Below are 17189 nucleotides of genomic sequence, written 5' to 3'. Positions count from 1 at the left end.
CACATTGTGGTTGTTTATCTGTAAAAGAAGCTCTGAATATTCTAAAACAGGGGTCTTAAGGGTTTTTTTTCCCCCCTGATCCTTAACCCTCCGGTATCCCTTCCAGCAAGGCCCTTACTAAGCACCAAGTGTGCCTTTTTGGCACACTTGTGGAATAATGTCAAAAAATTTTCATACAGTTTGTTTTTAATTCTTTTACACTTTTTTCTTTTTCATCAATTTGAGCCGTAAATAAAAATACTAAATACTCCATAATTGTCACATTTTTTAACCCTTTAAATGCTGTTTGTAATGTAAACAAACCATTTTTTTGGATGCAAAAAACACAAAAAAATATTTTTTTTCAATATACTACATAAAAAGTGGATCACATATTTGATTTTTGCATCCTGGCATACAGGGGTTGGACAAAATAATGGAAACACCTTCTATGATGCCAAAATGTTAGGTGTTTCCATTATTTTGTCCAACCCTGTATGTCAGTGATTAACTCCAACACTGGTTAATTTGCATTATTTTTGGCGCTAGGTTAAATGTTCAAAAATACTAGCATCTGTCACCAAGTGTGCGTAAAATGCACACCTTTAAATCAAACTATTAAATATTATATATTGATTTATTTTTCTGCTCTAATTTTATTTTATTTTTGTAAATCCAGGTCAGCCCTAATCCTACATATCAAATGGAAGAAATAGTGCATTTTAGGCACACTTGGGACACAGATGCTAGTCTTGTAATTTTCTTTTGTTTACAATGTGCAAATTTTAGTTGGTGGCCAGAATTTTAAAGATCATGCAAAAATGAACAACTTTTGAATTCTAACCTTATTTAAATTGTGAAAAATAATCTGAATTTTTAACACAAAGTGCAAAGTGTGCCTAAAAGGCGCACCTGGATACCGGAGGGTTAAGTAAAGGTATCAATATTAAAAAATATATAGCTTTTAAAATGTACTTCAGTATTAAATCACAATCAGCTAAAGTAAAATGTTTAAAGCAGCCATTACTTTACCTGTTACATCTTTTAAATAACATATACGAATAACGCACAGATACAATATGTAACACAGCACTTAGGGTGTTTTCTTCCTTCCTCAAACTAAGAATATAATGTTTTTTGCTTTTTTTTTTTTTTTTAACTATTTTGTATGTACTTTAGATGAAAATAATTTTTAAAAAATCATCAGACATATAATTGATATCACTGGTCTACAAGAAAAATGCTTCCAGAATAAAAGTAATGAAATTTTACCACGAGAGTCACTGATAAAGAAAAATTAAGTCAAAAATGCTGGTTGGCGAAACTTTCCAAGATACAGCCTTGGGTCAAAATGTGAAATTCAAGAATTAACGACAGAATGGGTTTGACTCAAAAGGAATATTTGTCTCAGAGCTACAACATCTACTTCAAAACACTGTCTGCACATTAGAATACATTCACTTTACAGGTTCTATTTAGTGGAAGATTTCTAAAACTATTATATAAATGTACATAAACCAATATATATGTGTAATAACACTTAATCATATACCTTGAAAACATCAGCAAACCGGCACTTTGGTCATTTATTTTCTAATTAATCTTATTAAAATACGTAACGTTTAGCACATTTAATCTCTGAAGCAAATCATTTCTAAAAAATTGTAGACCAGTGTAATCTGTCATTCTACAACAGATGTGTTTTTTCATAATTACTGTAGAAATTCTGGGCCAAAAACCTGTTTCATGAGTGACCTCGATCTTCAACCATTATTAATGAATTATATTTACATTATTGATTACAGGGTGGGAAGCAAAATTTACAATATTTTGAGGCAGGGACTGAAAGACAGTGTATGATCAATTAGTTTATTGAAAGTCATGAGAATTTATTTGCCACAAGAAAATGTACATCATAGAAAATGTTTTTATTCTATGTGTCCTCCTTCTTTCTCAATAACTGCCTTCACACGCTTCCTGAAACTTGCGCAAGTGTTCCTCAAATATTGGGGTGACAACTTCTCCCATTCTTCTTTAATAGTATCTTCCAGACTTCTGGTAATAGTTTTGCTCATAGTCATTCTCTTCTTTCCATTATAAACAGTCTTTATGGACACTCCAACTATTTTTGAAATCTCCTTTGGTGTGACGAGTGCATTCAGCAAATCACACACTCTTTGACGTTTGCTTTCCTGATTACTCATATGGGCAAAAGTTTCTGAAAAGGTATGGATAATAGTGTTAGGTATGATTATGACATCAATATATGTTTAGTTTCAAAACAATTAACGTAGTGCCTGCTGAGAAAAAACAACTAAATGTTCATTGTAAATTTTGCTTCCCCACCCTGTATACAGTTCATAACTATATCTGAACTCTGAACTGTTAGAATCACTTCATCCCTGCTTTTTCTCAGTGGTTTAAATTAGACGACACAGCAACATGTGAACAAATCAGTTTATTTCAGTTCAAATGTGAAATCATCTCTGTATGAAATAGTTAATTTTTATTCTCTAGGTGAAAGAATACATACATCAAAAATAGTCGACAGTTTGTCATAGCAGAAAACAGATGCTGAAAACACAGTGAACAGACGCCCGTGGGGCTGTGTCACTTCACCCTCATCACTCAGGTTTTCCTTGGTGTGGATTCTTTGCAGCGCTGGTTGGTCACAGCAGAAAATGTCAGCTTTAAAAATCAAAAGAGGGGAAATGTGTTGTACTGATTTCCAAAAAAGAAGACAAATATTATATCAACCCCTAAAGACCCAGTTCTACTTTTGTGGCAGTTCCCACGTCACCTTTTTTTTCCCCCTCTATTTAACCTTTCTTAAGTGATTTATCACCATTTATTATATGATCTTCTGCATTTTAAATTTTTTCAGTGAAAATCTTCAAAAACAGGGAAAACTTAAGAAAAAGTTACTTTATCATCAAATATTTCAATAACTGAATGTAAAAACAAGTGTCTCCATCCACTGTCATTGATCCGACTCCATGGGTTTCACTGGTGAATCAATGTTGTAGAAGATGACTGTGTTTCTACGGTAACTACGGAGCCTCTGAACATCCCAATGGGTCATATCTGATGACCATGAAAAGATGACAAACTGTATTTTACACCAATTATTTACATGGATTGATCAACATTTAATATTAATGTAACATACTAAACAGTTTACATCAGTAGGTGGTTTCAGTGGCTATTTTTATGGGTCTTTATAGGTTAAATCGACTCAGTGTTTGGGTACGATTAAAAGCGAATAATAAGACAGTGAAGTGACTACAGCCCTGCTGAGCTCTGACCACAACAGAAATCCATGAAGCTAACCTACTTTTTACAGATGTCCAAAGGAAAACGTTAGAAGAAAAGTTCCAGAGTGCGGTGAGCCGCTGTGTTGGGATGCACAGATACCACTGATCCCCCCATGTGTTCTTATGTCTTCCCAATAAACAGAGCACATGTCACACTCGTGTGATAGGGTTATGCACTACTCATAGGAAAAAAAAATAAAACACCACACACCACACTGACGCCCAAAAAGAAGAGGAGGTAAACATAATTTAATCATTTCCACACCTTTTAATGGTCATAATGAACTCAAGGGTATTATATGTTCATTAGTGTTTGGTGCTTTTATGATGAGACTTTTCAGAAAAGCTTCATGAGTTTGTAAACAGTTCACTGAATGCCACTGGGACGTAGAGTTGAACTGACAGATTTGTAATGTGGCTCCACATGCCCCCAATAAAGCCGCACAGATGAACAGATTTATTACTCTAACTGTTTTGGAAGAGTGTTTTCTTAGACTCTAGTATTTCAAGCTTAACAGTTAATGGGGAAATTAAATGCAGACTAATTAATAATTACTCCCTAAATATTCATTCATTTATTCATCTTCTGAACCTTCTCTAGGACACTCACTGGAGCCTATCCCAGATACTTATGTTTGAAGGCGGGGTACACCCTGGACATGTCACCGGTTCATCGCAGGGCTGACATATAGAGACAAAATAAGCACTTTCACAGGCAGTTTTTTTAGGTTGACCAATGAACCTATCAGTGCATGTGTTTAGATGGTGGGAGGAAGCCTCACAAACACAAAGAGAACATGCAAACTCCACACAAGAACGGTCCCTGGTGTGAATCGAACCCAGGGTCTTCTTGCTGTGAGGCGACAGTGCTATCCAACATAAATATTATACTGTTGAAAATACTGACTGTATTATGGAGTGGTTTAAAAAAAACACCATCAGGAATGTTAAGAATAAGTCAGAGTTCTTGTACTTCTGTTATTAAAGAAACAGAGTGGAAACATCAGTACAGACACATGACTGATACTGTTTGCTGGTGTTAAAGTCATTCCTTAGGATTTGAGGACAATAATAAAAATCAAGAAAAATCCCAAATAAAATAATAAAATCAAATAAACAGTCATTACTTTCCCAAATCACTTGAGGTGTGAATATCCTTCAGTTTTGGTCCAAAAAGAGGAATTACTCCTCTGGTAATAACTTAATGTCCTGAACTTCCAGTGTCCAGCATCAGTTTTATCTGTGCACCCAAACATCTGTTTAAACCAGGATCCTACTAAACAAACTGACAAAAGCACTGAGAAAGAAAACTACACAAAATGTGTCCATTGATGTGTTCCTGTGGAGTTATTTCATAGCAGTTAATTGGATTAATATAGAGACTTAAACACCAGTTCATGATGCTAACCCAATATGGGTAAATTCATAGCAACATTTTTTTTTCCTTTCAGTTTTATTAAATTCACACCCACTCACGCACTCATTCAAATAAAATAGCAACCTGCATTCAGACTGAGCGGTATTTTTGTCCTCAGCAAAGCTGCCAGTTAGGACTGAAATCTGAGGAAAAATAATACTTAAAAAAAAAAAAAATCCTAACAGACGGGAGCACAAAGAAGCCTCAGTGCAGAATGGAAACCAACTCTGGAAAACGCCTGATCTTTATGAAATGAGCTGGACTGTAATTATCATCTTTTTTGTTTTGTAGAAAATAGTTTTATAAAATACCGCAAACACCCCACCAGCATCCCGAAGCAAAACAGAAAAGACTTGATTGAAGACGATTTTCTCTTCAGTTTCCTCCCTCGCACACAGAGCAGGAAGAATAAAAAGACGTAATATGTTATATATAATATATATATATATTACTGTAACACCCCGCTTCATCCCATCTGTCACCGTAACAAACTAAACCATCTTTATTCTAAAAGTTGAGCGCTGAACGCAGCTCAGCAGCCTCTTCATGTACAGTAAGATGTACTTATTGCTGGCAGTCCATTCTTATTAACAGATTCCATTACTACCGTGCCTCCGTATCAGGATCATGCCTCAGAGACTGTTAAGAAAGGTTTGTGATTTCATCTAGATTTTCACAAATATATCATATATTCTCCAAACCACTGAGCTTCATGGTTGTGTTTTTTTAAATTACATATCTGTCTGTCATTTTTACCTTTCTCCTGCAAAAATCACCACACTTACGGCATTTTCTGTTTTTGTGATTTAAAAAAATACTACAAATAGCTATATTATGCGGACACCAAAAAGACAACTAAAAGAACCAAAAAAAAAAAAAAAAAAAAAAAAAGAAAAGAAAACAAAGAAAGCACAATGGTGATACTCAATTAAAGTTGGATTGATGTCAGGCAAACAGGAGAGTGTGTCCCCCCCCACTGGAGGCCCACGTACTAGTCAGGGTCCTACACACACCTACTTAACAGCAGTTCTGGACTTTCAGAGCAAACACCAACAATTTTAGGTTTGGAAAAAATGTGCAAATTCAACTCAAATGACATACACTTAAATAGTGATTGGCAGACGGAAACACAGGGTTTTCCAGGCCAAGCTCTAAAGTTGTTTGTCTGCACACTCACACTGTCAGACACAAGCCTCATATCTCTGGAAAATTCACCACTACGTTGTTGTTTTTTTGCATCAGAGAAGCACGATGGAGTAATTCAGAGGTGCTGGTTATCATGTTAGACTAGAGCAGGGGTGTTAGACATGCGGTCCGCGGGCCAAAACCGGCCTGCAGGATAAATTCAAGTGCAAAAACTACACTAAAGATATTAACAGTCAAGGGTGTTGAAGTCGTTTTAGTTCAGGTTCCACATACAGACCAATGTCAAGCAAAATAACAACATAATAATCTATAAATAATGACTCTGAAATTTCTTCTTGGTTAAATGTGGAAAAAAATATTACATTATGCCTATAAATAATGACAATAAAATTAAAAAATAACATTAAATTATGAAAATATTTACATCAACACACTATCCCTTAACAATAAAATGTGACTAACCTGAACAAATGTCAACAACCTGAAATGTCTAAAGGAAATTAAGTGCAATTTAACAATATTCTGCCTGTTACTAAATGTTTTGAGCCTTTGTAGATCTGATCCGTAATGCGAATGTAGAAATGATAAACTGAGGAATCATATTATTAAAATACCAAAAGTATTAAAATTATCATTGTTGTTAATTATTATTATTAAAAGTATTATAAAGTACCAAATGTTTTTGTCTTTGTAGATCTGATGTATAAATGATAAGTTGAGGCATACTATTGTTTAAATTGCACTTATTTTTCAAGAAAAATGTAACTTTTTCAGGTTATTCACATCTTATTTGTTTGGATAGTTTGTAAATGTAAATATTTTCCTAATTTAATGTTACTTTTTTGCACTAAAACAAAGTTGTCATTATTTATAGGCTATAATGCTATTATTTTACTGGTTTGACCCATTTGAGATCATATCGGGCTGAATGTGGCCCCTGACAGAAAATGAGTTTGACACCCCTGGACTAAAGCTATGAGTGTTGCACCTGTGAGTGTGAGCTTTGCGTTTGGCGCTAACACAGCATATGTAGTAAAACAAGAAAAACAGAACACTTGACCAGTACCATTATCGGCCGTTTTAACAGTGAATACAGTGAAATTCATTATTCTCTCTCCGAAGGAACTTTACCTGAAATTCTCTCTCCTGAACGTCCATTGTATACAGGCAGGTTGGGGGTGGGAGGTGGGTTAGGGGTGCTCAGAGTCTCCTCTAGGCGTCAGTGTTGCCGTTCTCCTCCGGCTGGAGCTGCTCCTTCTCGGCACAGTCCTCCTGTGGGGGACGGACCCGCTTGAAGAAGCCCAACTGAAGACGAGAACAAACACCAACAAGGGTTAGAAACACTGCAACACATCTGCCTTTGTCCATTATTTTATTTCATTTCTTCAAACAGCTTCTCTGATGAAACTACTGGTGGTTCATTTCAAATATTATATGTAGATTCCTTGGGACAAGGTCTACGAAGCTTGTTCACAGTTTTGAGATATTTAGAGTTTTGAATTTTTGACAAAGTTTTGAAATATAAAAAATTTGCCTTTTTTATGATGGTCCATATTTTGATGGATTATAACATAGAATTGATTACAGGTATCAATATAGGTCCTATTGAGCACTGATCCGAAACCATATATGGACTTTCATTCACTTTCATGGTCCTTCTTTGATTTAGTTCAGTGTTTATTCGGCAAAACGGCTACTTCAATACACTGCAGAAATTAAAGCATGGATGTCACTAAACTTCTTACACCTGAATGATGAAAAGACTGAGGTCATGTTGTTTGGGCCTGGTGATGGCTCCAAAGCTGATGCTGATCTGGGTCCTTTGCATCAATATTTGACACATTCAGCAACAAACCTGGGTCTAAGGCTGGACAGTGATCTCAAACTTAATACACAGATTAAATCAGTGGTAAAGTCCAGCTTTTTTCAACTGAGACAGCTGGTCAAAGTTGCATAATTTCTTTCTCTGCATCATTTTCAGATTTTAATCCATGCTTTTGTCACAACTTGCTTAGATTACCGGTAATAAGCGGTTGCTCTTTATCCAAATATAAATTGCAGACTTTTTCAAAACTGCTATTTTTCCCCCCAAGACCTTGACTTTATGTACTTTTATAGTTGTGTGCTGACTTTTTTGGTTGAGATTGTACCTGTTGTGAGTAGTGGAAAAGTTAATTTTGTATCAATGAATGAATGCAGAATTCGCAGTAAGTTATATTTTACTGACAGAAACATTTTCAAAACTTATGAAAATATAATTTTTTGCTTCCCAAAAGTGTAATGTTTACTTCCCGGATTCAAACACATGACGAATGATGGCCTTCTCAAGTTGAACATGTAGACTACACGAGCTTTGATTGGATATCATTCCAGTACTGACCAGTTAGTGAAATCATATCAAGTTTGTTTATGTTTTCCTCACCTATTTAATATCATATAAGATTATGTACCTTTGTACCAGTGTTTCCTGTGGATCTCTGGTGTGGCAGTATGCAATAAGGAGGGGTGCGGGTCTGCCGGTTTCCGTCCTATTTATTTGTAAGGGGGGGGTATGCGGGGCAGTGTGGTCTGCGTACCTCACAATGGGTTAACATGTGTTATTAAATCCTCTACATCTCCTGCTGTTGGGAAGCTCATTTACCTTTTCCCTACCTCCTGAAACTTTGCAAACTTTCAACTGTGGGTGCAGGACGTTTGTTTATGCCCCCCCCCCCCCAAAAACCGGCCCCCAAGGCCTATTACATATTATATACTGACAGTCAATAGAACTTTGAGGGTAGAAATGTATGCATATTTCTACTTGTAGGGGGTTGTAATTATTCATTGCGGATTTATTGATGACTTTGTGCTCGGGTAGTTGAGATAATGATGAGTTGTCATGTTATCACTGTTCATTGCACATGGGTTGGTCTCTTTGCAAAAGTGGACCAAATACACATTGAGCAATACTCAGTGGGTATCTGCACAATTTGAGGATTGATTTTAAAGGCCTGTATAAAGGCCCAAAAAAGGCCACCATTGTTAGTCCAGTGAACAGCATCATGCCACGTCTATCACGTGAACAACGTCTCCGGGCACTGGGTATGGTGGAGGCCGGTTTGAGCTACAGTGATATAGCCAGGCCTATGTATGGGCTGTTCCCAACCCACAATCAGAAACCTGGTTGAACGCCACAACACCACAGGCTCTGTTGACGATAGACCACATCCAGGGAGAGAGAGAGAGTGACAACTCCTGACCAGGACCGCTACTGTTGTGACTTTGTGTTTGGCAGGTGCCATTTTCTTTTGTTAAGTTTTTTGTTTTGAAATTATTCTTGAAACTTTAGATTTTTGTTTCTGTATGCCAATATCCTAAACAAATGATTCATATGAAAAAATTCCAATTTAGGGTTTCAAAATAAAAATTATGTCGAAACATATGGTCTCAAAGTTTCATTGACTGTGAGGTACATATGTATAATGACGCTAATGTGACAGTGATGATTTTTGTATCAAATGTATGGTGTGGAGGTAAGGTTTTGCCGTGGCGCAGTACCAAGGCAAAACCTTACCAGTGGAAATGCTGCTTTGTACATACTCTAAAATTCTACCATGAGAGAAACTTATTTCCATACTTTGTTAAAACTTTCACATAAAATTCAAGACTTTTCAAGGTCTGGAAAACAGTGTTTCAAAATTCCATACTTTTTAAGACTTTCAAAACCTGCTCCAGCACCCTGTGTAATGCACTTTATGTTGGGCTTAGCCACAATTCCCTTGCTCGCTGCAGCTGGTTCAAAACGCTGCTGCTCACTTTTAACTGGTGCCAAAAAAGCATCAGTTCACTGGCTCTAGGTTCGCTTATGAATTGATTTTAAAATCTTTTGGTGGGGACAGGGCTTTATCAGTCGCTGGCTCCAAACTATGGAATGAACTTCCTTTGCACATCAGGCCAGGCCGACTCAATGTCTGTTTTTTAAATCTTCTCTAAAATACATTTTTTCTCTTTGACTTTAACTCAGTATGAGAGGTTGGCTTTTATTGTTTTAATGTATAATAACTTTTATTGTTTTTATGTCTGCGTACAGTGCTTTGGTCAACTATGTTGTATTTAAAGTGCTTTATAAGTAAAGTTTGAGTCGAGTTTGCCTCTTACCTTGTACATGATGAAGATGAGCAGAGCCAGCAGCAGCAGTCCTGCCAGGACAGCAGAGCCACCACCCACCCAGGCACTGGCTGAGGGGCATCTGCCACCCACAGCACCGACACACTCACCTGAAACACACACAGCCATGTTACAAACAGGGACAGATTGTCCACAGACACTTGAATGATGTAAGTCATTTTCTTTCAAGTTCCATTTATCTGCACGTCATGTTTTGTTTTTTTGGTTTTTTTTGCAGTGCGTAGGCTTGTGTGTGCTCATGTCTTACAGTTGTACTATTCGACGGCAGGTCAAACTCCAGCTTCTTGTATGGAATCTCTATGACGCTGAAGGAAGCCGTCGACTGAACCACATAAGACCGATTCTGATTCTCAACCTGAAACAAAAAGGAATAAAAAAGACCCACAAATCAGGAACATCTCGCTCCAACCAATAGAATAAAGCACTAATACCTTTTAATGTACTTAAGTATGAATTTTTCTGACAACCTTTCACTTTTATTCCTTATATTTTACCATGAGTATCTGTATTTTGTATTCCCTCGTATTTTCAAAATAGGCTCTTTGCATTAGTTTTAATGAATTTGAGGGAATTATCAAGTATTTTTTTATTTTGCATTACAGTAAGCCTTAACAACATCAAGACTAATTTTGTCCAATATGGATGTGAGATCATAAAAAAGCACATTAAAAGATGATGCCTTGTTGTAGACATTGGCGCATGTAAAAAAAAAAAAAAATGACATACAGAAGATAAGTACAATGTAAAAATTGCAGAAAGATCAAAGTAATGCAATAACCATTCGATTCTAAGATACACCTTGTGGTGCTCCTGGACACATCATCAGTGATGTAACCTGGGATCTCAGGGGGTTTTAGGTCTTTCAACAATGTAATAACCAAAAAGATTTAACAAAAACAAAATGATGTAAAGATACAACAAGATAAAATGACATGGAACACAAGAATAAATGAAAGGAAAATGTCAGGGAAGTTATGTCAAAAAAGATGTAACAAGATAAAAACCTAAAAAAGCATGAAAATAATATGTTGCACATAGTGAAACATAAACACTGCAGCAATTATGCAAAAAAGGATGTTAAAGCAAACAAATGTAAAAAAAATAGCATCAACATTAAACAAAATGGAAAAAGTAAAGAAAAAAAGACAAAAAGATGCAGCAAAACAAAAGACATGGACCATGTTCATGAACCAGGCTCACACTGAAACTAATAGTATTTACATTATATTAATGTGGCATAAACTTCAGTTACAGAAACAGCTGCTACAAATGTCCCTCTGTAGAGAAGACAACTCAGTCCTACTTTTACCAGTCTGTTTTTCTATGTGTCTGTACTTCTACTGTAATAAACTGTGTATTTACATACAAACTCATCAGATTAATCACTAAAAGAATCATCACATGTGGTCCTATTGTGAAAAAAATGGTGAGTGAACATATTCAAAATGATATGATATTGACTGACAGAACATAAACAAAGCAGCATGTATTGTGAATTTCCACACATTTACCCTGAGGAAGTTGTTCACAGCCAGTCTGGAGTAAACAAAGAGGATGGCGTTCTTCCCCTTCTCCAATCGACCGACCAGACATTTCATCCGCAGACACTCTGCTGTGCTGCAGTCCTACACACATAAAAACACATGTAACAGGGTTTTTACAGGTATCAGCAATCTAATTTAATGCTTTTAATGTCACCGGTAAACAAATTTAATGCCCATGTCTAACTGCAGATACAGTTTTATATCTAGTTTTATGACAGTTTACCATTGACAGGTTCTGAATAGTTCCTCCTCCAATCACTTTTGCGAAACTTGCATTTTCCCATTTTTCCACATTTGCTAATATTCCCTCCGCTCTTTCACCACAGCATGAGCACGCTCACAGCACGTTGCCTTCCAACCATCCGGTGTTGTGACTTCATGTACTGGCCGTAACTAATAGCAATTAAAGGGTCCGCCTGTCAATCACCACACTATACTTCTGATCAAAATTATTAAATGTGTATATAACCAAAATAAATCATGAGTACAATGCTTTTTTCCATCAAGTGAATTTAACTTTTTGATGCCTCTGGACATTGAATTTAATGCTTTTTAATGCCATTTAAGGCCTAATTTTCATAAAATCTATTTAATGATTTTTAATGTTTTTTAATGGCCCGCAGAAACCCTGAAGTAAACACACAGTGACACAGTAACAACCTCCAAATGATCTGACAGACGCCTGGTCTCAGGTCTTCCCTCACTTTAGCGTCAAGAAACTTAAAACACACCTGCTCATTGAAACACCAGGTCCACTTATTCCTAACTATGTAACAAATACAGTATCTGTGTATTTGTTACCTGGTCTGGAACATTGTGTTTTGCCCCGCTGCTATAAAATCAGAACTACTGTGCATCAATCACCGACATCCACCTCCAACTAGTATTGGCTGCAAACTGTAATTCTTCACTGGATGAACCTGTCATTTTTTTTAGTCAACAGTTTTTCAGGGTTGGCAAAAAACATTACACTAACCGTTGAAGGTTAAAGGGAAAAAAACCCATCAACACTTTTAGCGCTAACTCAACTGCACTAAGATGACAAACAACCCATTATACCATACCCTCTGTAAAATAATATACTTGTACTGGTACTTTTAAGATGAACATTAGTAGAGGACAGACAGCAATGCCCTTTATTTATTAAATGAACTGGATAATTACTCTGAAATGAACAATTAAGAACAACAACAAGAGATTATCTGATTATTCAGTCTTAAAACACATACAGCACAAACTGGAACAACATGTGTGTGTGTGTGTGTGTGTGTGTGTGTGTCTTTACCAGTGTCTGCAGGTCACTCTGTGCGTCTCGAGACTCCAGGTCTCTTTTTCGCACATGGTTTCGGTTTCGTCCTTCAGTCTCTCTATCTCTGGATGGAACCAGGGTGTTGTTCTTCTCTGGTGTCACTGGGTTCTGAAACGATCACATGTACAACATATTTCCTGGATTAGACATTTCTCTTTTATGAGTCTGTATGTGTTCCAGTCATGTATGCGTGTGTGAGAGTCTCTCACAGAAACGTTGAGTGGGTTGATCTCCATGTCGGTGGTGCAGTTGATGGGTCCCTCGGTGTCGTAGCTGGTGATGTAGAGCAGGGAGCCGTTCCTATAGTGGTACGGCCACTTCACCTCCAGAGCCGCTTTACTGAAGGTACTGGGCCCGTTGTTCAGGAGCTGAAGGAGACGCCACAAGGCTGTTATTCATCCAAGAAATAATGTTCGAAACAACCATCTTCTGCTTCTCAGTTTTATTCATCTGTTTACTGACATTCACACTAATGTTCAGGAGACCGATACTGTTTGGTACTTCTAAAAGATATGACCACCATTTTCTACAAATCCATTTTTAATGAAGTCCATAAAAAGTCAAGCTTAACATAGTTCAAACTATATTTATTTATACTGAACTGATAGAGATAAGGGTTACAGAGAAAACAATCAACCTGCAAAAAAAGACCTTCAGTGCAGTAAAAAAAATCCTTGTTAATAGGAAAGTAATCTTGCTTCTTCCTCAAAAAGCAATAAAATCTTGATAAGCATGTTATTCATGAGACCAGTCACCTCATTTTAAAAGAATATTGAAAAATATTACGATAAATGTAACCAGTAACAAGCTGCTACAACAGTTTGAAACAGCTGAAGAACAAGACTGTTTCCACAATTAGTTTCCCTCTTATCATACACAACTTTTCAATTAAAAATTGGATTCATCTTAAATCTGCTGGTAATAAACACCTTTCTTAAATGTAAGCATTTTTTTCTAGTCTTAAAGGTCCATTATGTGTTTTTTAGTGACTAGACTTTTATTTTAATTTATTTAATTACTAAAAGGAAGATATATTGTCCTGGTGTTTGCTCTTTATCCAAATATAATTCAGACTTTTTTTTAAAACTGCTGTTTTTTCCCCAAGACCATGAGTTTATGTACTTTAATACTTGGGTGCTGAGTTTTTTTTTTTTGAGATTGTACCTGTTGTCTGTAGTAGAAAATTTCATTTTAATAAATATATGAATGAAAGAATACAGAATTTGCAGTAAATTATATTTTACTGACAGAAATGTTTTCAAAACATATGAAAAATCACAAAAGTGCATGGATATGAAGTTTCACTACAATCATTCCAGTACTGACTGGTTAGTGAAATCAGATCCAGTTTTCTACATGCTTTCCTTGTGTATTTCTTATTTTACAAGATTATGTGTATTCAACTATGAGAGAATTTTTTTCCGTTCTTTATTAAGACTTTCACACAAAATTCCAGACTTTTCAAGGTCTGGAAAACAGTGTTTCAAAATTCCATACTCTTTAAGACTTTCAAGACCAGCACAAGCACCCTGATTGTGCTTAATACAAGACAATTTCATAATATTTATAAACAGTTTATTTATTTATTTATTGATTTCAAGTGCAGCTCTTTTGGCAGTGAAAAAAAGAGAAAAAAATATGAAAAGCAAATCTGAGTAATTTCAATACAAGCCTGTGACTTAAACCATCTTAGATTTAATCATAGGTAATAAGTACAAGATAAAAATTGTATAATCACTTGAGGTGTGTGTGTGTGTGTGTACCTCATAGACAAGCAATATTTGTGGTCCGATATCATCTCCAACCACTGGAGGTTCTCTAGGTTTCCAGTTTGCAATAGGAAGCAGCACTTGTCCAGGAGACGACGTTCTGAGAAGAAAAAACATGTCTGAATTGTACAACTTGTAGATTGTATATTGTAGTATTTGCTGATATTATCAGCATAAAACCGCTCACACTCCTCACCTGGAAGCAGTCATACAGGTAATATAAGATCATAATATACACACTTTAAATGTATATGTGTTTTTACCCTCTTATGGAAACTTTAGTGAGCACAGCGAGCTTGGTGGTGGTGGAGACCCGAGGACTGGTGTTGTCGAACTGGTTAGAGCTGAACACAGAGACAGAAAAGCAACAGTGAAAGGATGTTGTCATCTTTAACCCATTAACACCCAAACATCCACCAGCAAACAAAAGCATCTATTGATCTAAACTGTTTCATACCTGTTGATCCACTAATCCTATCAACACATGTAATAATTGGTGGTAAAATGCAGTTTGTCATCTTTTCATGGTCATCAGATATGACCCATTTGGACGTTCACAGGCTCCAGAGTTACCATGGAAACACCATCATCTTCTACAACATTGATTCACCAGTAAAACCCATGAAGTTGAACAAATGACAGTGGATGCAGACACTTGTTTTTATGTTCAGTATTGATATCTTTGCTGAAAAAGTAACTTTTCTTCAGTTTTGTCTGTTTTGATATAATAACCTTTGAATTTACTCTGATTTTTCATGTACATCTAATAAAAATAGAAATGAAAACATAGGAAAACATATGATTTATAGTGAAAAATGTAAAATCAGAGAATAATATTATAATAAATGGTGATAAATCACTCAAGAAAGACTAAATAGAGAGAAAAAATTAATTGGACTTCCACAAAAGTAGCTCTGGGTCTTTATGGGTTACGTGACATGAGATACTGTATCATAACATGATTAACTAGAAAAGCACTCGGAGAGCGCAGACCTCCGCCAAGGCTGATCAGTGGCCCCCCCCCCCGTGGGCCCCCCCACGCCAAGGAGGTTATGTTTTTTGCCAGGGTTTGTTTGTCTGTCTGTCTGTTAGTGTGCAACATAACTCAAAAGTTATGGACAGATTTTGATGAAATTTTCAGGGTTTGTTGGAAATGGGCCCCCCCACCCCCGAAACACCACCAAAATTTAATCATTTCTTCCTTATCCCATTTCCAATAAACCCTGAAAATTTCATCAAAATCTGTCCATAACTTTTTGAGTTATGTGCACACTAACGGACAGACAAACAGACAGACAAACAAACAAACAAACAAACAAACAAACCCTGGCAAAAACATAATCTCCTTGGCGGAGGTAAAAATATACACAGACAAAATGAAAACCTATAGGTCAGATACATAAAGCACTAAGCCATGTAGCTGCTATGCTATCATCAGCCACATGGGGGCGTGTTTTACCCTCTGATGGAAACTTCAGAGAGAACTGCCAGCTTGCCTATAGCCTTCAGCTGTTGTGTAAATGTTTTCATGGAACACCTTTACATGCATTTGTGCTTTCCTATTCGATGTACCTGAAAGATTTCACAGATGGTCTTAAATTTCACTTTGAGACAGGACAATCTACTGTTCTGTTCCGTCTCATTTCCTCAAGCATAAAGAGTATATCTTTATATACAGTTGCGGAAAAAATGATTAGACCATCAAAAGTCATTAAAACAATGGTTATCCAATCAAGTACTAACTTGATTGTATCATGTGACTAAAACAGACAGAAAAAGAAAACATGGAATGCCTAAAAGCACTGTTTTGGCAGTACAGTGCCATAGATACTGATGTAAGAACTGAAGTGATTTTGGTTATTACCAAGAAAATCATGAAAAATGGATAGATATCAGCTCTGAAATTAAACTCTTATGAACTATTTTGTTGTTATCATTATATTTGTCCAAACAAATGTACCTTTAGTTGTACCAGCCATTAAAATGAACAAGAAATTGAAGAAAACAAGAGTGGTCTAATATTTTTTTTCTGTGACTGTATATGAGGAATCTCTTGATTTAATGTTTAAAGAACCTCCAAACTACATTAATATTAGGCTTTAAAGGACCATCCTAGTGGTTTTATTCAAGCAACCAAGAAAATAATGTGTGATTCTGGCTTCTGTTCTATGACATTAGGATTTTGAAATTATAAATTTTTGTTTAATATTAAAAAAGACTAAATATAGTTGTATGTCTTGGTAATACTAAAACATGAAAAATCTATGGGATGCTCCCTTGAAAATCCACTGTTTGAAATTTAGTGGCATCTAGTGGCAATTTACAGTAATATCATGAAGCTGTGTACTCTGAAACAAGACAAAAAAGATGGAAATATCAGTCAGTATTTCCTTCAGTCTCATACAAGTAGGACAGTATTTTATTACAACTATGGGATGATGCTGAATTGTCTTTTCACTGTGTGACTTATTTGTTTAATATTGTGAATCAATGTAAAACTTCCTTTCACAAACGCATCCAGTAACTAATTTGGCCTTTTACTGA

The 17189-nt window shown here is 36.0% G+C and overlaps 1 protein-coding gene across 1 annotated transcript in view; it reads right to left on the bottom strand.

Annotated features, from left to right (window-relative positions):
• Nucleotides 1–6705: 6705 nt before the first annotated feature.
• LOC115412752 (integrin alpha-V-like) overlaps nt 6706–17189 on the bottom strand; it is a 57016-nt gene continuing 46532 nt past the window's right edge. The window contains 9 exon segments of the mRNA XM_030125392.1: nt 6706–7161; nt 9994–10049; nt 10052–10112; nt 10271–10378; nt 11535–11648; nt 12853–12984; nt 13086–13244; nt 14640–14745; nt 14909–14989. Of these exon segments, the coding sequence (XP_029981252.1) occupies nt 7069–7161; nt 9994–10049; nt 10052–10112; nt 10271–10378; nt 11535–11648; nt 12853–12984; nt 13086–13244; nt 14640–14745; nt 14909–14989 (910 nt within the window). The 3' untranslated portion in view covers nt 6706–7068.

This window comes from Sphaeramia orbicularis, chromosome 21, assembly GCF_902148855.1.
Source record: "Sphaeramia orbicularis chromosome 21, fSphaOr1.1, whole genome shotgun sequence".
NCBI classification, from domain to species: Eukaryota; Metazoa; Chordata; class Actinopteri; order Kurtiformes; family Apogonidae; genus Sphaeramia; species Sphaeramia orbicularis.
Note: the sequence above shows the minus strand (reverse complement) of the source record. Positions and strands in the feature narration are given on the sequence as shown.